This window comes from Scatophagus argus, chromosome 6, assembly GCF_020382885.2.
Source record: "Scatophagus argus isolate fScaArg1 chromosome 6, fScaArg1.pri, whole genome shotgun sequence".
In the NCBI taxonomy this organism is placed as follows: Eukaryota; Metazoa; Chordata; class Actinopteri; family Scatophagidae; genus Scatophagus; species Scatophagus argus.
The window spans coordinates 14,123,501-14,148,038 of NC_058498.1; the positions used below are offsets into that span (position 1 = coordinate 14,123,501).

The 24,538-nt window shown below is 41.7% G+C and overlaps 1 protein-coding gene across 2 annotated transcripts in view; it reads left to right on the forward strand.

Annotated features, from left to right (window-relative positions):
- Positions 1-24,538, forward strand: part of agbl4 (AGBL carboxypeptidase 4) — a 366,309-nt gene that overhangs the window by 242,446 nt on the left and 99,325 nt on the right. For both annotated transcript variants that reach the window (XM_046390770.1, XM_046390771.1), the window contains exon 8: positions 11,683-11,899. In XM_046390770.1, the coding sequence (XP_046246726.1) occupies positions 11,683-11,899 (217 nt within the window). The remainder of the gene's footprint in view (positions 1-11,682; positions 11,900-24,538) is intronic.

Consider the following 24,538-nt stretch of genomic DNA (forward strand, 5'->3'; position numbering starts at 1 on the left):
CAACAGCGAGGGAACAGGGTCTTCTGATGGACAGGGCCCGATACAAGTGGGAATGTGTGTGCAGCTACATACTGTGAATGATGAGGCCATTGTTATTTATTTGTTGATTGCTAAAGGTGTTAACTTCCTCTAGTTTACAGAAATACTTTCATGAACAGAATATTTATTTTCTGTCAGACTGTGAACCTCATATTGACAAGAAATTGACATATCTCGCACATCCATCCTGTTCCAAGAGCAGTTGGACTCTTTCCTCCTCACTTTTGTTTTTTTCAGTTATTTTTGTGTTTTGAAGCTTTGCCAGTTATTGAATTTTATAGAATAAACTTTGAGAAATGAAATGATTTTCTGAGCGTGCGGACAGTGGAGACACATGAGGCAGGCTGACATTATTTAGATCTTCTATTCGCTTAAGGTTAAATGTTACGATGTCGCAGAGCTATCTGTGACATTCTGTTCAGACATAATGGATTTAAGACACAAGGACATGTCGCTTGCTTTTTGTAAATGCACAATTTAGACGATTCAAATATAGGCAGAGAGCAGGGTCTCTGCAGATACAGACACCACCGCACATGTTGGGACGGGTCATACGTGATGATTGGGAGAAATTACTTTTCTTTGAGTCTGTACTCTGTATTGTTTTGTTTATTTTGTTTGTTTGTTTGTTTGTTTGTTTGTTTTTTTCTGAAATTGCTGCGTATTGTACCTTTAAGTACTCTTCCGTCCTTCAAATTCATTCAGCTCAAAGCAGACACACATTTCAATCCCTCTTAACTGATGTTGCTGCCAAAGAGGAAAATGATCTGTAAAGACTTTTTCATCATCATTTACTAACTTTTTGACTAATACTTTTGACTTTGGCCTAATAGGTCAGTCCAAAGCAACTTTCCTGCACAGGAAGTCGTTTAGAGGGAACAAAGAGTATGAATCCAGGCATCTGTAGTCTTGTGCATTCTACCTTTGTGGAGCTTATAATGTCCACTTTGTTTTTAGAGTGTCAGCAGTTCATAGTTTTATAGAATTATATTTTAAAGAATGAGGCTGGTGTTATTCTTTATATTTCTTACCATCAACAAATCTAATGAAAAGACCAAAACTATCATATGTTACTCAGTCTCCTAATACTTCTTCCCTACCATGCCTGTGACACTAAGCCCCCTGTTAGTTCCTACTGGAGACACAGATCTTTAAAACGAGGCATAAATATACATTTACATTTCTAGGAAAAGCTGAATAATTTCAGAAAACAGCTAGGCACAGTAGTTTTTCACAGCCATTAGTCAGAGTCGGAGTAAATAGTGCGTTTGTTGGAGGCTGTTTTCAATTTCAGTTCAGGCATGTGGGTGCAATAATCTGTCCAGTGTGAAAAGCTGTCTCCTGTCCTGCAGGCAAATGCCATGCCTGCTCTACTTATTTATTTATTTTTATTGTCAATCAGTAATATTTTGTTTTTAAATGAGACTATAAAACGCAAGTACTGTGTCATTGTGTAGGTTCATGTTTGTTTCTTCTATTTATGTCTGTGATGTTTGGCAGGCGGCTGTGCGCTCTGGTGGGAATAATAGGCTGGCTTTTTGAGAGCTGTAAGCCTTTAAGGGCAGTGGAGCTCTGGGTGCAGCAGCCACAGGCTCTCTTCTGTAATAGCCTGTAATTCCTTCTGTCCAGTATAATCACCAGCACAGCCTGACAGCTCGCAGACATGTACAAACACACACATATATGTGCACACTTACAGTGAGTGTGAGGAGAAAGGCTTTTATCCAAGGGTCATATTCACATAGAGGAGGTCGCAGCTACTCCTGCACAGCTGTCCCTGTGTTTGCAGACATGTGTGTCAGTACCTACTGTAGACTGACCTGTGCCCCTGCACACCTGTTGAGATTGGAGAGAAGAGAAGAGAAGAGAAGAGAAAATTATTTAGGCAAAGGACTCTAGAGTTCAGCAGTTACAGTAATCCAGGGGTGTTTGTGTCCCAAGCTCTGGGGCAACGTGTGGCCCCCATCTCCTTCACAAGCCACTTCTACTACCCCCTCAGCCACAAGAAAGTGTATGTGTGAAGAGTGTGAGTGTGTGTGTGTGTGTTTGGGTGTGTTTGGGTGGGAGTTGGATGGTACAGGTGCCAGACTCTCCCCCTACAGCCCCATGGCGGCCGGAGAAGTTAATTGGCAGCATCTGGCTGTCTGAGAGCCCAAGTGCTCACCTCTCCTTCCACCCCACCCTGTTCCTTCTCCCGCTTTCCCTGCAGCCCTCCCCTCCTGTGGGTGCTGCTACCCCTGGCACACACATGGTGACACCAGTCTGGCTGCAAGCTGTGAACGGGGTGTTTGTGTATGTGTATGTGCGTGTGTGTGATATACCGGGGAGTATGGAGGCAGACAGGGCAGCCAGGCCCCCAGCTGCCACCATCGTGCCAAGGGAAATGTGGGCAGACAGGCTGGCATCTTTGTGCCAAGGCCAGCAGGACCCTCAGGGAGGATGGAGGAGGGAGGAAGGGACACAGAGGCAGGATGGAAGGAGGGAGGAATGGCAGAAGGACAGATAGAGATTTTGGATGAGTTCAATTCCGCTGATGTTGTGGCAGACACAACATAGAGTTCGTGTTTTGATCGTGCTACAAGCATCATGTGGCGTAACCTGATTTGTCAGGCCATCTACTGAAAATGCATTAATCATGCTGTAATTTTTTACATCTTTAACCTTAAACTTTAATTGACATTTGTCATGCTTTCTGACATTTTGTAGACTTAAAATTTTCACTTGATAGAGAAATCATTAGATTGAACACAGAAGAAACATAACTGAGCTCAAGGAACCTCAAAGGTCATCTTGTGTTGGAGTGAATATTTCTATTTAGGAAGCAAAATCCAGTGAATGCAGTACAATGAGACTAAAATAGATCCCCGTACATGTAGTTCAAGAACTACAGCACTTGAAAAGCAACAAAAACATAGTAGTATTTGTACCACCGATATTTCTAGTCGTAGCACAGTAGGAGGACATGTATAAAGAACTTTTCATTGTATTGTAAATTTATTTGTTGTCACTAATTATGTGAGTTGGCCAGGCACAACATCATTGTTCCTGCCTGAAATCTTGATGCTGGGGTTATATGGTACTTATATATGGCATTTAGCAGCATCTAGCTGTGTGGCTGCATATTGCAACAAACTGAACACCCCTCATATCACCCTCCCCCATGCTGGTCGCTTAATCTGAGTTCTGGGCTCCTGAAGAAACATGGCAGCACAACATGGCAGACTCCTTGGAAGAGGACCTGCTTCCTCTGTAGATATAAAGTTCTCACTCAAAGATAACAAAAACACAAGAATTCTTAGTTTCAGGTAATTAAATGCTAATAAAAACATAATTATGGATATTATATTCCATTTCTGCCCCTAAATCACCTGAAATCCTACATACTGAACCTTTGAAAGGAATTCTGACTTAACTAATAAAATAATTTGAGCAAACAAAAATGTATTATGTTGTCAATGCATGTATTCAGTTTTTGCTGCTGTGAAGTGAGCACACAATCATATCGCCTGTCATCCAGTTTTACTCATTTATTCTTCCGCTCAGATTTGTTAATTCTCAAGTTTGAGTCACGCTTTTTACAGTAGCTAACTCATTTTCCTCTGTCCTGTCAGGCTAAACTTAACATCCTGCTGCCTGGCTGAGAGTGAGTTTGGGCTTTTTGGCAGCTCCAACTCAGGTGCAGGTTTTTTCCAGAAAGATTCACTGTAAAAAGGCAAACCTCTGATGATATGTCCTCCTGTGGTCTGTGTGAAATTTTAAGGATTCAAATACTTCTATTCTTTATTTATTTTTCACTACCTGTTCACGTTTAGTCTCACGAAGCTCTCTTTGCATGGGTCTTACAATCTGTTAACGTGCTCTATTGCAAAAAGGTGGGGACAACATTCGTATTCCTCAGGTTGTTAATAATTTCTGTACCATAGTACCTGCTGTTTGAAACAAGCCTGCTGTACCACAGCCACACAAATTAATGTATGTTTATGTTTAGTTTTTAATTTTAATTTTTAATTTAAGTATTTATATATGTATTATATTATATTAATTTAATTTAAAGGGTTAAGTGCCTTGCTCAAGGGCACATCAGCCGGCTAATGGGGGGTGGTTACATTATCACTCCACCACACTCAAATTTTTCCTGCCTGTCTGGTGGGGGAATCAAACCAGCGACCTTCCAATCACAAGCCACTTCTCCAACCTCTAGGCCATGTTTTGTGATGTCTTAAAATACAATAACAATGTTGAAATTAATCAAGTAATATACTGTACCATAATAACATGACGGATATGACAGTGATATGTGAAGTTAATTTAGCCTAAATGGGGCAAATGGACCATCATGGGAAAATCAGCAACACTGATGGCACTGGTGGTGATCCAGGATGATGATGTATTTTATTTTCATTACATTATTCAAGCTTTTGTTTTACTACACAAGGTGAGATCATCCCTATGTGGAATGTAATAAAAAGTGATTTCAGAATGCATTGCTTTCCAGTGACTAAATTTCCTGAGAAAATGATCTCATCTCTCTGTGTGACCTTATTCCTCACACACACACACACACACACACGCTTACAGGGTAAACATGAGTGCTGATGCTTGAGCTTAGATCACTTTTCCCACTATTACAGGCTGACTCAGTGTCCAAGTCAGACAGAGTGAGATCAGAGTTTTCAGTAATATGTACAGTAATGACATGATCACTACCTACTGTGCCAAACATTCTCTTCATGTACCTTTGGGTGTGTGTTTGTGTGTGTGTTTGTTGTATTTGTCTCTGCAAGTGTCTGGTCTCTTGGAACATTATTATTATGATGTAGTCTGGCGCCAGTCTGTCTGTTCAGTACACACAGACACACAAATACACACACACACAAACACACACAGATAGATAGATAATGTGATGGGAGTATAATGTTGCACTCTGGGAAATGCTGCATCACACAATTATAGATGGAAGCTCTCGTCTCTTTCCTCTTAAGCACACACACACACACATACACTCAACCTACTCCTTCGATGAGCATACCCACCACCTCCACTTACCAGGGGCTTAACGCTGACATCATCATTTTATTCTAAGTGTGTGTGTGTGCGTGTGTGTGTGTGTATGTGTGTTTGATTTTTCGTTATGGTTGCCTGTGTGTATTTTTTCTTACCCCCATTATTCCAGATGAATGTGCACCTGCCCTGTTGCCCCATAGGGGACCAGTGGCGCCATAGTGGCGAGGGCACAGTGATCATCTGCTTTCTGCTAATTGCCCTGCTGCCCCACAAGACGCAGGGGAGCTAGCTACTAGCAAGCACAGCATGCTCAATCTAGACGAGTCCCCTCTGGGACACTCATGGGAGGTCTTTCTTTCTTTCTTTCTTATAGCAATTGAGGATTGATTTGGAAAAAGCCTACAGTACAGTTCATTACAGTATTATGTGCCCATGAAACCGTACCTGAGAGCCCACTCTAAACTGGTAGATTGTCTTGTTCTCTCTTATGAAACTGTCTATGTAAAGAATATCTTTTGTCCAACTAATCATGAACTATAAAATGTAAATTTACTATTTTTCTCCACTTAAAAGCTGTGTCATTTAAGAGTCATATTACTGTCTGAAAAGAGTGTTCACTGGAAAGAAAGACGCATCGCACGGAACAAATTAGTGCTGTAGTGTTTCAGTTGATTTAAAAAATTTCGCTATTCTCTCTCCTTCTCTTCGACCCCTCTACTTTTGCCTTTCAACAGGTCACCGCTCACTCAAAGGTGTGGCCCTCTACTGGTCCATCTAGGGACTGTCACAGTGCTCAGTAGTGATATTAAGCATTTTGCTTTATTGAAATATTGACAAGACCACTGAACACAATCTGAAAATTTCAATTTAAGTTGAGTTTATCCATCTGTACATATTCAAGACCTGCTAAAGTGCTGAAACTAATTGTTCGGTTGTGATAAAAACCACCAAAGAGCTCCTTAAATCAGATTCTCAAGTCTTTAGATGACAGAGACTGCACTGGAGACTTAATGATGAAGAAAAAAATTAAATAAGGAAAGAGAGAATGAAATAACAAAAAAATATTCTTGATATATTTTCTTCATCGGCACTATCTGTGCGCATGAGTTAGAGCAGCTACTGTAAAATCTCCAGTATTTCCATCTCTGCAGGCCTCCTCTGAGGTGATAACAGTATCCCTTGTAAATGTATGAGTGCTGTGCATCACTTGGAGTACTATCAGATTCAGAGCGGAACAGATTAGGAGTGTGAGATAAGAGGCAATGGCTAGAGCACACATTCATATTTACATTGCAGACATTTACATGATAACAGTTTGGTTTCTGCGCTTATCCTGTGGTGGGTGCAACAGCTGAGCATGGAGCGAGGTGACAGAGAATAGTGAGGGTGCAGACTCTTGAAAGACTCTTGAAAGTATCCCTGTGAGGATTAAATACCCCCCCCCCCCCCAAAAAAAAGTCAAAAAAATAAAATCACAGGAACATAGTCTTTTCAATTAGACTGTAAATTAGCCTGAGAAGTAGAGGACAGTATGAGGACAGGGTGACATAAAAGGATATGAATTACTGGAAGATAACCACTCCCTCTGTATTAAAACATATCAGCAGAACAAACTGGGTTACTCCTGTAAACAACAAGTGTCTTTTATTTAGATGAGATCCCAAGATTTATGACTGCTCTCAGAATTTTATGGAAATAACTTCTCATTGTATGCCCGCTTCATAATCTGAAGTCAGGTGAAGTGCTTTGGCTGTGATCTGATGTTAACCGACTTGATACGGCTAATTCACTTTGAACTTCATCTAAGTCTAAAAGTTGTCAAGCTTCGGATTAGGAGGAGAAACAAATTAGTGAATGAAAATGACCAGTAAATAGATATTTAATGTGAATATTAGAGCAAACACTGAAGAGTTGAGATGTATCAGCTTTTCTACAAAGCCTGTAACAGGAAGGCCACCTGATGAGTGTTTGGTTCAGGTATCAGGTGAGAGTGTCTTATTCTGTCATGTTTCAGCCTCATCACAGGGCTGTTTCTGACCTGAGAAAGCTGTTAAGTGCCTTTTGTCTCCACAGGTGTGCAGCTCTCAGGTCTCTTGTTATAGGAAAGCCCGTAATTCATAAATGTTGGTGTTTCCCCCAAAACCTTACTGCTGCCAGCCACAAGACCCTGCTAGTAACGTTAATAATGGCTGCTTCACATCACCTTTCCTGGTTGTCATGTGCGTCTTCTTGACTTAATTCACATGCACACGCTGTTGTAAAAAGTTATGTTTAATCTCAAATCAGCACTGCCTTACTTGAGTGGCCAAATCAGAACCTACGACTTCCTCCTGCACATCTGAAGCTCCTTCTTCACTGTTGTACGTATAAGTTTGTCCCAGTCGATGGCCACCGTCTTGTAAAGCCTCAGTCTAATACATTTCCTGTACCACCCCATACAATATAGAGCCGGCCAACCAAATTACAAAGCGAGAATGGGTTGCCTAGTAACAGTGTCTCGAGAAAGCTTTGTTGCAACTTGATTTGCATCCAAAAAAGATAGGTGGATGTTTCAAAAATCTATATCCTGTCATGTTTACACACACACACTCGTGTACTAATTTTTCACACATGAATATACATAGCCACATGTTTGACACTCCTTCGATGATTTGGAGGCTGTTTTCTGCTCAACTTAGTATGCAAAACAAGAGCACAGGGCCATGTTTTAAAAACAATGAGCCTATCTAACATCTGGCATCATTTTAGAGTGCCAGGAAATATTGCCTCTTCAATTATTGGCATAGTAACACAGAGGGAGTAAAGAAATCTGTCATTCAATGTGAAATGTTTGCCAAACGGACTAACTATTTGCCTTAAATGAGCTTGTGGGGTTCTGTAGAGCTTGACAGCTGTACGGGCACATTGGAAGACATTTAACCTTCCAAACAGTTGACAGGATGAACATTTGACAAGCTGAAAGAGTCAACAGTGAGAGTGAAAATAAAGGAGAAAGGATGAGTGAGTGAGTGTGTGCGCACGTCCAGCCTCGAGAGTTTTGTCCTGTATGTTTTTGCCTTTGTCTCCAAGAGTGTTCAGAGCAGCCGTGATTGGCGTGTCCTCTACGCTTGATTGATTTGAAAAAAATAGACAAGATGTCGCCCGTATGAAAGCTACCAATTTATAAGTCTTCATCTTGAAACTTCAGAGAGACGCCGGTGCCATCAAAATCAGAGCGGGAGTTTGTAGTTACCAATGGTTCAGAAGTAGAAAATCCCTGGCAAGCAAAGTGACACCTCACTAAAGGCAGTCTGCTAGCTCTATGAAACCCTCTCCCGTTTCATTCTCCCCTTGTCTCTTTTTTTTTGTCCCTTTCTCTCTGACTTTGTCTCTTTACTTGTCACTTTCTCTGTTTGTCACCCTTTGTCTGGTATTTCAGTCACTCTATTTCTCTTTGCTCTGCGTCTTTCTCTTTATTCTGTAAGGCTGTGATGAGACGCTGTGGCAGTTAACTTCTCCCACAGCTCGCTGTCAAAGAATGACCTTGATGTAGCTCACATACGGTTTGCGTTTGCTGCTCCGTTTCAGTGTGTGACTTTTTGCATATTCCTGTTTGTGTGTCTCTGTAATCACTGAATTGTAAAACCATGTGTGAGTGCGTTATCATCTGGGGGGAAGCTTCTCCATTTTCCCCCCCTTATCCCAGGCAGTGATAATTCTGTTTGGGAACGGCAGCACTGTACCACATCAAGAGATGGGCAGGGGACAGGCACGGGGAAGTACCATTTAGATAAAACAAATTGCCAGCTGCCAAGTAGGAGCAGGCAAGGCTTAGAAAAAAGAAAGAAAAAACAAAGGGACTGTGTACATTAATGTGCATGTGCTAAAGATTGTGTGTGTTTTTATATTTCTGTGCGTGACTGTGGTACCTGAAGCAGATGCAGCCTCTTCCTGTAGTTTAGGCCTTCCAGGTAGACTCTCTCTGTAAGAAATCATGCCGCTATTTTCTCTGGCCCGTAACTGTAATGCTGTGATGGGACACGCAGCAGTAATTAAAATCAATAGCCAGGACTTTTTCAGTCTCTGGCAAGGTCACACATTGCCCAGTATAGCGAAAGAGAAGGAGAAACGGAGAGAGGTGGCATCACATGGATGGGGGAGACAAACAGGGAAATATGTAAAGAGGTGAGGTGTCATCTTATTTTAATTAACCTGTGCCTCATAGGAGTAGGGCTGGCACCACAGTAATGCAGCTCTGTGTGTGTGAGTGTGGGGTGTGGTGAGGGATTTGGATGTGTGTAACTGTGTCTATGAGCGTATCACATGGACGTTTATTTTGTCCTTGCTGGTCACTTTTATTCACAGTATGCTCTATTTAAAATCCATGCGATCGAAGGAATAATATGTTTTCCGAGATGAAACATTATTCTTTGTCTTTTCTCCTTTACTTCTTTGTCCAGCTTCACAGTCTATAAGACACTGCTGGTAAGCTGGCTCCAGCGGGAAGGCTGGGTGTGGTATAGCTAGCCACTGGCTGCATTAGTATTCTGCTGAGATAGCCACATGCAGATGCATTCCCCTTTCTCCTCCTCTGAAGGAATAATCAGCCCTGCCGTTCTCTCTGTCTGAGAGAGGCCAAGTGATTTAGCTTTTTGTTTTGCAAGGTACCTGTAGGGACATCTCAAGTGTTTGAAAATGCATGCAAGTGTGTTGGCTATGCATTCCTTTGCAAGTCTGTCGGCAAACCAGATGTATTAGGTGTCTGAGCAAACATATAAAATTCTCATGTGTCTCCTGTCTGTCCTCCCTCTTCAGAGGTGAGTCAGAGAGAGAAGTTAACTCCGTCAGAGTAAGCACAGAGCAGTCTGTCCTGTTTGTTGATTATCTGGTGCTGTGCCTATCACAGCCCGATAGTATCTTCATCTGATCTGTTGCCAGAGACGCCAGCTCAGTAGCCAGCCCCGCCGTCACACAGCCACTACGTTGCTAGCCGCCACCCGTTACTTTATATCTTCGTATCAGACCCAGATCTACCATCGCCCCGCTCTCTCATCTTCCCCTTATCTCCTTACACCACCTTTCTCCATGCTTCCAACACCCCAAACCCACCAGTCACTAGTCATCCTCATCTTCCTCCTCCTTTCATCCTTCGCTCTCAGAGCGTCTGCCAGAGCTGCTATTGCGGCGCAGTTGTTCCCCATGCTTGGTCTTCTTCACGTAAACTGTCACGGAGCAGTCAGTGAGTGACAGGACAAGACAAGACAGATTTGGACTAAGATGGGAAAAAGGAAAGGTGGAGAAAGAGTAAGGAGAGCAAGGAGACAAATACAGTCACTTGCATGCATACAACATCCTTCTGACCGTGTCTCGGTGGTGAGGCATAAATGAGGAGAGAGAGGAAGACCAAGATAGACGAGTGGAGAGTGTGAAAAGAAAACATGTCCAGTAAGCGAAGAAGCTCCGTAGAATGAAGCAGTACCCATCATATAGCATTCAGCATGCAGTTCAGCAAAGGACACGGCCATAGAACACAACAACGAATTCTAAACAACACATCATGCAAAACAACACACATAGTGCAGTGGTGTCACGGTCCCCCATTCTTGAAGTCTCTCGTCTTCACTTCGAAATTGCTGCCTTTTAGAATGCGAAGCTTTAAACACCAGGCAGCCACATAATAACAAAGTCATCCAGATGCTCCAGGACTTAAAAGCAGAGGTCAAAATGTGAGCTCTCCTGCATTTCAAGATGAATGTATGGAAAACATGGAAAAAAAGGAGCAAGGAGAGTAAATGAATGACATACAAGGCATTTTAGTCAGCTGTGATGTAGGGAAATCACTAGTGTTTTCATTCTACACTTTTACAAAACAGGTAGTAGGGCTGATTTTCATTTTGTGTGAGTGCTCCTGCCTGCTGTTTTATCATTCATCGTGAGTCGTATTTTTTGCTTATTTATTGTAGCTTATAGTTTCTTATATTTATCCAAGAATAGAATCATAAGACTATAAACAACCAGGAGGATGCACAGAAGAGTGTGATATTTGAAATCTCACATAATTAAGCCAATTTGCATTTAATTTTATTTTAATATTCTTTAATTTCTTTGTTTTGCTGATGATATTAATTTATTTTCTGAATCTATCAGTTATGTTTTATCGTCTTATCGTACTTCCTGGGTTTGCCTTAAATAATAAACAGCGGTTGTGGTCTTTATATGACAAATGATGAATAACAAAATGGTGATTAATGATCACAAATTGTTGTTTGTTCTCAATCATCCAAAAAAAAAAACAACAAATAATGAGTTCTCATAAGTTAAGAACCTCTCAGACTTCATAAGCAGCTCGAGCACCAAATGATTTCCCTCACTTCCCTCAGTCCTTGTGTTTCTTTACCAGCTGAAATTAACATGTGACGAAAACACCAAACTCACGAGCTGATGCAGCTTCTGCCTTATGGTTTCTCAGCTCTGTCTGTGTTTAACTCCTGACTCACTGTTTCCTTGTTGATCTTCACACTTTACAATTTTTATGCTCTTATTGTTGCTTATATCAATTCCTGACACATTTTTACCTCATCTAGACCTTCAAATTAAAAGATCTTCTCTTGTATTATGCCCTCTCTAATTTCTCAATGTGTTTGTCTTTTGCTGTTACAGGCAGAGACTCCCTGCCAAAAACGTGTACTACTACCGTTGCCCTGACCACCGACGCAACTATGTCATGTCCTTTGCCTTCTGTTTTGACCGAGAGGATGACGTTTACCAGTTTGCCTACTGCTACCCGTACACCTACTCCAGATTGCAGCACTACCTGGCCAGCCTGGACCGTAGAAACCTGCCCTACCTGCAGAGGGAGCAACTGGGACTCAGTGTGGTGAGTAGGGAGAGAAGTCGAATGGTCGTTAAGATGAGAGGTGGAAGGGTTGTAAGTTGTAGTGTGTGTGTGTGTGTGTGGAGGGGGGGTTCAGAATGAGTAGACCCAGATTGGTAACGTAGGTGTGCCTGCCAGTCATAACTCCAACCTCTCGTGTTGTTACTAGGATTGTTGCACTCTATGATGACGGACTGTAAGCCTCTGGGTGTGCGTGTGTGAGTACACACGTTTGTGTGTGTGTAAATTACTCTATGTGTAATCAGCAGAGCTCTCACCTCAGCTGTAGGAGCTAGTGTATCATACACGCTGCCTCCAGTCTTGTCTGCTCTTATCAAATAATTGTAGGAGAAAAACTCATTAGAAATGCTTGAGAGATTACGACTTTTACTTCTGTCCTCCAACATTTGTCAGAGAAAAGCTTGCTACAACGGGGGGGGGACCATGAAAGTACAGGTATTTGTAAGGAGCACCTGACCATAAAATACAGAAGATTTAGAAACCATGGCATTAGACGGTTGATGGTAGAGTTAATAAAACAAGCTTAACACCTTCTAAATAACAGCTCTCGTGACGTGCTGTAGTAATAACAACAATAGACCTAAGACTAAGTATTTCAGACTCTAATTCCAATCAAAATGAACTGCAGTGCAGATTCAGTATTGAAAAGAAGAGAAACCTGCAATCCTTTCTTTTTAACAGGCTACATAACAGTCTCAATCTAATAGTTCTGCCTCTGTCTAACCTACATAAATGAGGCCATCTAAATGCCTTTCACTGAATCTGATTCCCTGCAAAATGAAAAGTCATAAAATTAAAACTATTTTTTACAGCAGAGTGATGAGGATGAACTGTGATGTCTCACAGCCTGAGGAAGGAAGCTGCTCTGTAGTCTGGAGGTGAACCAACAGATAGGCCCTCTTGTGTATTACCAGGCAGCTGCAGGTTTATGAACTATACTAAAACAGAGTTTACTTTGTTTGACCATTGTCATATTCCAGTTATTAATCTTACATAGCCACAAGTAGCCAAATTACCTTGTTGTTATACTTACAAACAGCTGCTAGCCAGATCAAGATCTTCACCAGAGGAAGTGGTCGTGATCGTGCTGCACTTGTGCACAGAGGCCACCAGAATCAAAAAAAATGAAAGGTCCTGTTAGCTGTTTTAATATTCTTTAAAGTTTCAGTTTTGGTTGTTTTGGTGACGCCTGGCTGTAACACCAAATGTGTCATACTACAGGTACTTTTCTGTTGAAAATGACATGACCACTTGGCCTTGAGCTGCTTCTCTGTTAGCAGCTGTGAGCAAGTGGTGTATTTGTTTACAATGCGACCGGCCAAGTTGTGCATTGAGAGGATTAAACGTCAACACCGCAAAAGCAGGAAATGTTTCGTTTGCATTAGCAGTAAGTCAGTAACTAATACAGCTCAGAGAATGATCAGTAAACAGGCCTCTATCACTTAGATATAATTACGAACACCAATGCTGAAGCACATTCATGCATGGTGTCCTGTGAATCCCTTGTGCTTATGTAGGTGATTTGAATTCTGCTTGAGAATGGCGGACTCCACCACCAACCTCAAAGCCTATTATAAAGAAAGGTAATTACCAAATGTAAATAAATTGAATGGCTACATACTGAACACACACACACACACACACACACATATATATATATATATATGTATGGGTGGATATGATTGATGTAACAGTACATTTTTTGTGGAAAAATACTAATTCTCTTGTATAATTTCATTTCTTTCTGTTTTTATTTTTATTTTATACACATTTAATTATTTATTTTCTTATCTTAATATATAGTATCTGGTAGACTTGCACTAACCGTGTATAAAATCTTTCATATATTCACCGTATATGTGGGTCTCAATTTTTGGTTTTTGTTCAAAATCTGAAGGATTGAAAGTGTGGTGAGAAATCTAACAACACAAATGCACAGTACTGGTGTATGGACCCCCAGGACAAAATTAATTTACTATCAGGGATAACCGTCTGTTTCCAACTTTTCTTGTTAATTCGTCCAGCTTTGCAACCTGTTGTCTATAGCAGCCAAATGAATAGTATGCCAACAACAGCGTGAAATTGTGTATCACTAATCTTCCCTTTCCTTCCGTACTACTACTGTGTTGTGTATGACGTAGTGTAATAAATACGAAGCCTTACAATTCTTCCTGTGCAGCATGCTACTTTTATTTTTAAGCCACATCGTTTGTCTGAGCGAGACAGAGGGGAACAGGGAGAGAGGACAGACTCGCTTGGTTTGCCTCACAGAGTCAGTATTAGTATTCATAGTCATAGAGAGGTTTTATGGCCGTATTTTTCTCTTTATGTTCTCTGGGCCTGGGTGGCAGACAACCCAGCCCCACCCACTCATATTTCTTTCTCTGTCTGCTCCTTCTTGCTGTTACCCCCCCCCCCCCTCTCTGTCTCATGCACATATGCAACTCCATACATACATACATACACAGGTCAGAGGGGAAGGGATGAGGAGAGCTTTCTGGCTGCATTGAAGTTTAAGATTGCTGCCTTTTTCAGGGCACAGTCTTTGCAGGGACACCATGATAGCTTTAACCTTCTAATGGGCACAGTTATCTCATAAGGATGGAAATAAAAGCCAGGGCCATTTGCACTGGCATTCTTCTATCATGCTGACTAATTTGTTTTCTGTAATGTATTCCTCTGAACAAAATCTCTGACATCCAGCCTTCACTGGCAGACTCAGATACTGTAAAAAGAAAAAAAAAAAAAAAAAAAAGTCAGCTCTTTTTAATTTTTACCTGCAGCTCTCTTCATCTTTGTGAATGAGGTAGTGTTTACTGATTTGTAAGGCAGGTATTTTTTTTTATTCAATAAATCAGAGTGAATTGAAAATTACATGGAACCAAATTTAATTCACTTCAACTGAGGTGCATTGTAAGAAGTCACTTCAATTGAGATACGAAGACAGTTGGGAGAGATTGGGGAGAGGTATATAACAGTTCTGAGATGAATGGAAAGGGAAAGTCAGGAGGATCTGAATATAATTCCCTAATCAGCCTCTCAAATTTTCACTTTCACTCTTAACAGTAAGAGGGGAGTTCACCATTTGCTTTAATATCTACATATGACTTTTGGTGGTAACTCCCCAGGTTTTGATTGCTGATGATGTCGAAAGAAGAACAGTCATGATGATTGGTTACTGGGAAATCAGAATGAATAACACAGATACTGGTCCCAGTAAAGCTTAAAAAAATAGTTTGTTCACAGTAAAAGATTGACTAACAGACATTAAAAATCGGGTTTCTAAATTCTAAGAAAAGTGAGATTATTATCATTGGCCCTGACAACCTACATGCACAGCTAAGGTCCTCGCTTGGCACTCTTTTTAACAGTACTGACCGTTCTGTCAAAGAACTGGGTGTGTTACTTGCCTCCACCCCTGATTTTGAAATGCATATTGGCAAGGTCATCCAATCTTGTTGACAAAACCTGTTTATTTCTGATAATTTAATGTTTAGTCTAGTTACTTCAAGGTGTCTGAAGAGGGCAGAACTTTTCCTGTTAGGCTTTTGCTGCTCTGCAATGACCTGCTTGACAAACTCAAAGTTAATTTGACATTTTGGGGCGGCTATGCTGATTCACTTTCTGGCAGACTCTATCTGTTAAGTCTAAGGCTACAGCCAGCCTGACTGGGAAAATTGGGAAGCCTGCTTGACTCTGTTCACTGATGACAAAGTCTACCTACTAGCATCTCGAAAGCTCACTAATCAACACACTAAGTCCCATTTGCTTAATCTTCAACAAACCCACATGTTTTACAAGGGTTTAGGTCCTGGACTATTTCTGGCTGAGAGCATACAGTGGGGGCACCAGGAAGTTTATTTTCCCAACAGCAAGCCTTAGTCCTGCACATAACACCAATATTTTGCACTAATATTTGTACAGATGAAATGATGATTTGATAATTCAGCTTTAGAGGTGCTGGTAGGTAGATCTTGTTACATTTGGTCAGAATGTCCTCCTGTCTCCAGTCTTTGTGCTAAGTTAAGCTTCTTCACTGCTGGGTTTAGCTTCATGTTTAACAGATAGATATGAAAGTGATACACCCTCTTCTCATATAACAGTAAGAGAATAAACCTCTTTCCCATTTTCTGTATTTATGTGTGGCGATTACCTAAACACCAATAACAGTTTCCTCAAAACATATAGACACACACACGTGCATACACACACATACACACATACACAAACACAAATACCAGGAGAATTTCCCTTATTTCCCAAAGGAGAGGAGTTTGGTTTCCTGCTCTGCTGGGTTCATGGCCCTGTGCCTGTTCCTCTGGTCCCTGCCTGTCTGAACATTTCCCTTTGTAGACCCTCCTGACAGTATCTGAGTAAACCTCTCTCTCTTTCTCCCCCTGAGGCGTCGATGTCTACCGAGACACTGAGAAAGAGACAACATGCATTTGACCTGCTACAATACTAACAAGCCTCTTTGAACAGATGCCTACTGCTTCCTTCTTTCAAACTGTTTCCTCATTTCTTTATGGTCCTCAAGTGTCCCCCCGGCCACCTGGATTTGAAAGTCCCTTATTTGCCCTCTTTGCCTTTTGACAAAGAATTTTCCCTTTTTCTCACCAGCTCACCAGTAGGCAGTGTCTGCCTGGCTGTTGAGGAGGCAACAGTTTGAGTTTTTCCTCTGCCGGCCCCGCTGGCGAGGGCTGGGCTGTGACATTATTACTCACCTCTGACACAGCACAGCCTCTTCCTGTAGACCAGATGGAAAGGAAGTGTAAATGAGAGACCTCAGGGTGATAGAGTGGACAGGCCAGTGACCAACCTTAAGGTTGTCTGAGACCTAACCTGCATGTAGCTTAAGAGGCCTGAGTCCTCGCTTGCTATTATACTCTGATTCTGCTCACATAATGACATCAAGTAAAACTATTGATCTCAAAATCACAGAGCAGGGATGTCACATCCACTCCGTTATTTTTTTTTCTTTTGAAATCTCACAAATCAAAGCAAGATTATGATAGATCACTTGTACTGTGTTGAAGAGAGGCAGCGGTCACTGTCAGCTGCAGTGACTTAACATTACTTAGACTGTTGTGATTGAATTTTAGACCTAATCCTGTCTGCTATCAGTGTTCAGGTACCATGTCTGGGTGCTCAGTGGGAGTGGAGTCTCGAAGAACAGGAGGGTTTTTTTTTTTTTTCTTCATGTCTGGAGCAGGAGGAGGGAGTGGAGTGGGCACTGCAGCTATATCTGCCTGGCTGCCTCTCTCTCCCCCCTTATCTCTGTGTTTGTACACTGTGTGCCAAGATCCAATCAATAGCCACTCCAGCCGTGGAGAGAGGAGAAGGTCAGCACCCACACTGGAGGAGCCTGGCTGGGCAGACTGATGGAGACACAGAAAACACAGGATACACACCACATTCAAGACACATTTCTTCTCTCATGTTAATGAGACATTCTTTACGTTTCTGCCTCCCGAGGACATGCAACACTATAAAACACTCCATTTAAAATGTGTTTTTCATTACAATAGGAAAAGTAAGTAAAATATTTGGGCTTTTTGTCAGGTACGGTTACTTTGGTAGGAGTCAGTTTGGGCTTGATTCTTGTACTTTTACCAATGCGATAAGATGTTTTCGTCATGAAATATTAGAAGACACTGCAAGCAGTTGGAATGGCAGAAATCACTGTTACAGGATTGGACTCCTGGACAAGAAAAGTGTGCACGTACTTTGGACACAGAATGAGTGACATGGCCTTTGTGTCACAACCCTGTGGAGTTACTGTATGCTTTAATCTGACTTGACTTAAAAGAGGTATATAAATATATAACAAGTGACAATTAAGTCGTTTAACACAATAGGATCAGCACAAACTCATAGTGAATTTTAACTTTTCTGTGGAAGGGTGGCCATTCATGTCTTCTGAGCCAGGTTTTTTCACATCCTATGTTGTTGTCAGGTAATGTAACGGCATCTGTTGTGAAGCAGTGCCAGTTTTAATGACAATAATGAATTAATGCCAGTTTTTTCTGAAAGCGGACTCTGAGAGATGGGTTCTTGACACTGGAGCTGTTCTGTGAATGGCTGTGTGATTGGTTTGTAAGGAAGAGAGCCCTTCAACTACTGACTGCCTCTTCCAAAGGCCAACAACTGAATAACCAATCAGCACTTTATCGTGTGGATGAGGTGACACTGCAAAGTGAAACAACATGAGAAATGTGAACATTTAAATTGTATAGTTGTGAAAAGCAAAGTCCGGACTCGTTTGATGTGTTTACCGGTAAGCAAACACATTCAAAATCATACAGTTTATAGGGGAGCAGAAAACAACATTCATCAGTATTTTTCAATACAGTAACACGTAACACTGAGACAGATGGGGATAGGCAGAATGGCCAAATGTAGATATTTTTGTAACGTTGTTAGCATATATTCAAGACAGACACAAGCACTTCACCAGTCAAGCAAGCTGGCACTACTCAAGTAAGCAAACTGCTTTTCCCCAAGCTGAGAGGTAAACAGCTCAAGATAACAGAGTTTTTTCCTTTAGTGGCAGACTGTTCATGAATGCATTAGCTGTGGCCTAAACATCAAACAGGCAAAAAAAAAAAGTATTTTAAAAAAGAAGGAAAAGAAAACTTAAGGAATACAGCTATATCAGAGAGTGAAAATTTAATTTTCACTTTTTTTTTTCTTTTTTCTTCAACTAAGTTCTGATGAAGTTTTTTGCCATTTAGTTTCCCTGTTTTTGCATTTGTCATGAATTGTTCTTCATTGGCCTCAGGAAGTTTTGTATTTTCCTTGGCAGCAGCTAACAGGTATCTGGATGAAAGAGCTAGACTCTTGAATGGACTCATCTAATAATATGTTAATCACTGCCTTCAGCACCGCAGCTTCAGCCCGAAAGAGGAAATACCTCAAACACTGAAAGGTCATCATCGTATCATCTGAGGTTTCTTGGCAACAATTCTTGCTTTTATGCTGTGTTGTATTCCACTTCATTAGTGACCCTTAATCTATTAGACCATTTTTACCAACATGGCTGTATTTGTTGTCCAGCACAGAAATCTGAGAAAATGGTGAAGCCATGACTGTCCTTTGCCTCCAGACAGCTGACTAAGAAGGCTGGTCCAGCGGGAGCGGAAGATAAGCAGGTTTAGGATCTTTGTCTTTACGTTTTAGTGCAGTATTGGCTTTTATCACTAACCAATAGTACCTCAAGGATACTAGATGCTTTATTACGCTTCCTCACCTGTGAATCTTTTCCATTTCTCTGGCGATCAAGAAGGTGATAATGCGGGAGAGATGGTTGATGAGTGCATTAGGCAAGGTTGTTAATGCGTAGCCTACTCCGAAGGGGAGAGAGTGGACATCAGGTGTCTGTGCCGGTGGTGTGTGTGTACTTTACAGTTTTCCATAGACAAAGAACAAGAGATAAATATATCCAAGTATCATAGACTAAGCTGTCTGAATTCGATGGCATGATGTTCACGCAGCGCTGACCCCTTGTTGATCCTCATTATAATGTTGGCACAAAAGCACACAGATTTTGGGTTACTCAGACAGAGATAATATTTATTTTGGAAATTGGAACTTATTCACACCTTTATGGCTTGGTGCTCTGTCTCTTGTCTCTCCCCCTCTTTCTCTCTCCTTCCCTTGTCTCTTTTGTGTTTCAGTGAATAGGAGTTAAGCTAATGAAAAGTTCTCTGAAATGGCTGATCTCTATGGGCCTACAGTGCTGTGAACTGGCGTTCTGCGAGTTGTGGATGGTTGAGGACTTAGTTTATAAATTAAGGAGGAAGAATGTCATTTCAAATTGAGACTGTACAGCAGTCAGCAGACATATCTCTCTTTCTTTCCCTCTCAGTTTTTTGTGTCTCCTCCCTCTTGGGCTTCAGAGGCAAATCTATTCCCACCCCTACAGCTGCATTACAGCCGTCTATATGGCCTCCTCTGCCAATGGATATTTACTCTGCTGGCTTCCTAGATGACGCCGAGGATGGAGCACTGAGCAGGGAGCACTCACTCTGTCTCATTTGGGTGTCAGGACTCAGTTCCCCAGGAGCACACAAAGAGGGAACAAAACAGATAGCATTCAAGGCTTTTAATAAATCAGAATACACCTTTCTGACAGTGTAATTGCTTTCTATTGCCTGGCCCAAATTTACCAGCAAGCAGGAAGGCAAAGAGGGGAGAAAGGAAGAGAAAGTAAAAGACAGGTAGAGGAGAGACAGACTGTACAGTAGATCATTTGTTTGGGGGGAGAAAGAATGAAAATTAATGAAAAGAGAGTTGCTCGTCCTCCAAAAGCAGCCAAGCTTGAAATTCACTTTGAGGGAAACTTAATTTGTTGTAAATGGGCAAAAAACATATTACTGTGCAGTGCATTGAGGAGCTGCACGGTGCGTCCGTCTGCTGCCTCTGTCTGTCAGCATGTGTTTGTGGCAGATGAGGACGCTATGCTCTGAATAGCTCAGCTGAGAGGAGGGAAACACAGAAGCCTGTTAATAACTCCAGTAACAGCATTCTCTTTCTACATGACTGCGCTCCAGCACTCCCTTCTACCATGTCTGAATACAACTCCAGGATGTGGAGGAGAACTTGTCAGATGTTACTTGTGAGGAGTAAAGTTTATGCTGTTCACAGGTGTGTGTATGTTTTGCTTGTTTTGTATGTGTTTGAGCACACACGTACTCTATATAGACAAAAGTATTGGGACGTGTGACCATTGTACCAACAGGGACTTTGGTGACATTGCATAAAAAGTGCAGGGACATTGGTATGGAGTTGGTCCCGGCTTTGCGCCTGTGGCAGCTTCCATACTTCTGGGAAGGCTTTCCATGGGATTTTAGAGTGCTTATGTGGGGGTTTTGTCCGTTCATGCGGTGGAGCATTTGTGGGGCCCTGGCTCTCCGTCCATGTTCCAGTTCGTCCTGTTAATAACAGCGAGCAGGTGGTGAGGCTGGGACTCTATAAACGTAGCAACCACATTACATAATCGCCTCCGTCTTTCCCCGCTGCGCCCATTCTCTCATGGATGCATTAAAAGAGCTTCAGATCCGTGTGTCAGTTTGACCCAGGATGGGGCTGAGTTCTGCAGATGCGCGGAGCAGAGAGCCAAACAGGATGAAGCTTGCACTTTGACAGGGCTTTGCAGCATAACCACCATGAAATAATCAGAAAATAATGTTCAGTTTCTCTGATTCACTGCTTTATGCCCTTCTTCATCCACTCACCACCAACCTCTCTCTCTCTCTCTTTCTCTCTCTCTCGCTGAACAAGGCCTGTCTCCCATCACTTACATCGAAATTGCTTAAAGAATGGATTTCATCACAGCCAGTGTAGATAAATAACACTTTCAGTATACATATGGGAAAGTGAGTATTTTGTGACTGACTTGAAAAAACTAAAAGAGCAACATTTAGGTGAGCAACCCCTTAATTAATTCACTTGTAGGAAAAATAATTAGATGTTCACTTTTCAAAGAAATTGCTACAGTAACATCCAGAATAATTTATGTGTCCACATGTTTTCATATCCACCTCAAAATTGAGAAGCTGGACATGTCGTGACGGGAAAGTGGTCAGAAATATGGATTATTATACTAGCTTTTGCCCTGAGGTGGAAAGTACATGACAGACAGTGTTATAATTAATAGGACGAGGACCAGACAAGCCTTGGAGAAACAATGGACAGCAGTCAGATATTGAGCTTTGATGTGAGAAGAACCTGTAGAGTGCTGGATGGTGTCTTGGTGAGTGACCAGGGTTGGCTAATTATATCTAATGCTGAGTTGTTTCACTTCACAATACTGTAAAATTTGCCATTGCATCAGGCAGTAACAAAGCGAAAGAGATCTTCTGGTACTGGTAAGAATAAAGATGCTTTTCCACAACAAGAACTAATGATCAGCCTGATACGTCAGTCATATCTCACGTTGCGGGTTGTAACTCCACATTATGTTAATGGTGTTCACTGTGTGTGTGAATATGTGCTATGAGTATACTACTCACTTTGTGCATGTAATAACATGCTGTAAGTTCATTTGAATGTCACATGTAGAGTATATTGGCTGGGATTTCTGCAGGGTTAGATTACTTTTGAATCCTAGATACAGAGGATTGATCCAACCCAGTATGTTAGTGATAAGCTGGAGCCGAAAGCCAAGGATGACTGGCAGGTCATGGTTAAATGGTATGATTGCAGACTTGCTACAGCTTTATCCTCGCCTACAGTTATAGACCTCACCACTCTACAACCGCATGTGATAGGAATTCTCTGTGAAGCAGATCAGATGTCACATGACATCAAATCCTTGACCTAAGCCTGTACTACTAGCTCATAGCTTCCATTTCCTTAGTGTTCCCCTCAAGAGGCTGAGAGAGCTTCTGCTCTTACATGCAAAGTGTGTATGAGAAGTCCTCAATTTCAATGTACAGCACTCACTGATGTCCTCTTTAGTGCCTAGAAGGGTTGAATTCATATGGTCTAATACAGTATATTGGCTACATCACTTGGTTGGAGCACTTGTGCACGAGATGCTTAATTACACACTAGACAGGAAATGGCAGGGTATATCAATAAACTGAATATTTTCAGGATGAATGAGATCTTTCATGTGTTTTTTCCAGCCCCCTCCAGGCCTTTGCTGCTCTCTCCAGTCTATTGGCTTCTCACCCATCCTTGGGCAAGGGCCTCGACTCTTCACCCTTCCCCAGGCTCAGCCCCTCTGATTCGTGCCAGCAGCTCGGCACGCCTGGGGGACCTGGGACCCCTGATAACAAACAGGTTTAGCCAAGCCACTGGCCTCCACCACGCCTACACAGGCATTTACCCACCACAAAAACAAACACAGCAGAGCAGGGTGCAAGCTCTCATTCCGGAAAGGTTTTTTTCTTCACCGTACCTGGTTACGAAAAATACAATTTCTTTCTTTTTTCATTCTATCATCTTTTTTTTTTTACCTGAAGTGAGAATTTTAAAAAAAAAAATGAAGGAAGTGACGGGTCCCATTTTTCCTCCACTTCTCTATTCCCTCTCACCTCCCATTTTATCGCTCTGCCACCGCTGCTCAGCCCCAGCCCGTGTGTGTGTGTGTGCACGTGTGCGTGCTTGTTCTCCCCCATGGTTGAACGTCAGCCTAAGTGTGAGAGAGATGGATGCCAGAGTCCCTTTCTCTCTCTCTCCATAGGCGCCGTGTCTCTCCTCTCTCCTCAGCTCGTCTGCACCTGCATATTGTGATATAGTGCCTCTGTTCAGCCAGTCGATTGCCTTTAACAGGACTGGGGCACACTGGCCAAATTGAAAGGGATTGCGGCCTACTTTTCATCAGAGTCACACAACCGAGTAGGGTGCAGGGTCCATAGGGCTCAAAGGGGCATGGAAGAGGTTTGTGGTTTCTCTTCTTCCACTGCACTTTCTCTCTCACAATTTCTCCCTCTTGTACTCTTTCTCTTCATCATTGTGTGTCTCATTGTTTGATGCCATCTGATGGCTCTGGAAACATTTCGCAGGAAATGAGTATTCTGTTTCCCGTCAATCCATTTCTCCATTTCCATGCAGGAGTTCCTATTGATAGCGAGGGAGAAAGAAAATCAACAGAAGTCTCAAAGAAAAATGTCTTCATTTTCCATTTGTTTGCCTCATACTTTTGAGATATGTCATACACGTGTGCCTTTTTTTTTCAAGTTTGCAAGTTCAGTTCTTTTGTGGAGGACGGAATTCAAAAAGACCCATCTCTCTGACAAAAAAATTCTCTGTGAGTGCTTTAATGAGTTGGCCACATTTATACATATACTTCCAGCATTTCACATCAGTGGAGTGCCAGCCTGACGTGCAAATGTGCAGCCATAGTAAAAGAAAACCTGAGAAAATTAAGTTCACTCCAAGACAGAAATTGACAGATATTAGAAATAGTATCAATGAAGCCAAAATACGGCGTTTACTAAATTCCTTTAATACCATTTCCCAGACTTACTGTATTCTGCTTATTGTATTTTCTCAAACTGTATAGTATAATTGGTGATATTTTAGTATAAACCTTTTTGAAATACCTTTCAGAAATACAACATGCAACAACAGTTGGACATGATCTAAGGACAACAAAGCAAAGTGGAACCAAATGAAGGAATCGAATGCCACCATTGTGTCAGTTTGAACCACATCGGCACATTTATTGTAACATAAACAAAATTGAGGAAGGAACCACTACTTTGGACTTAAACATCAGTAACTATTTCTATAGTATTTACAGTTCAGTAAGATATCCAACAACAATCAGATTGAGCTGCAAGCAAAAGCACTTAGTGAGTAGATCTGTGTCTTTCTGGACCTTTCTGGACCATGGTGGTGCGACGTGGATGTTGTTGAGCTTTACTAATCTTTGTAGCTAACCCCCTTCTTGCCACAAACTGGTTTTCTCACTTTAATTTTTTATTCTTTGTACTGTTAATTGGTTATGTTAGTCATCCACTGAGTACAGGTTAATCCATTCTGAAAGTCTCATCCCTCTGTTTTTGTTTTTTTTCCAGTGCCTGATTCCTCTTGGGTGAAAGGTCCTCGTAGCTCTCTCTCTTGAATTCTCTTTCACATACCAGTACTTTAAAACCCTCTCTTCAAATT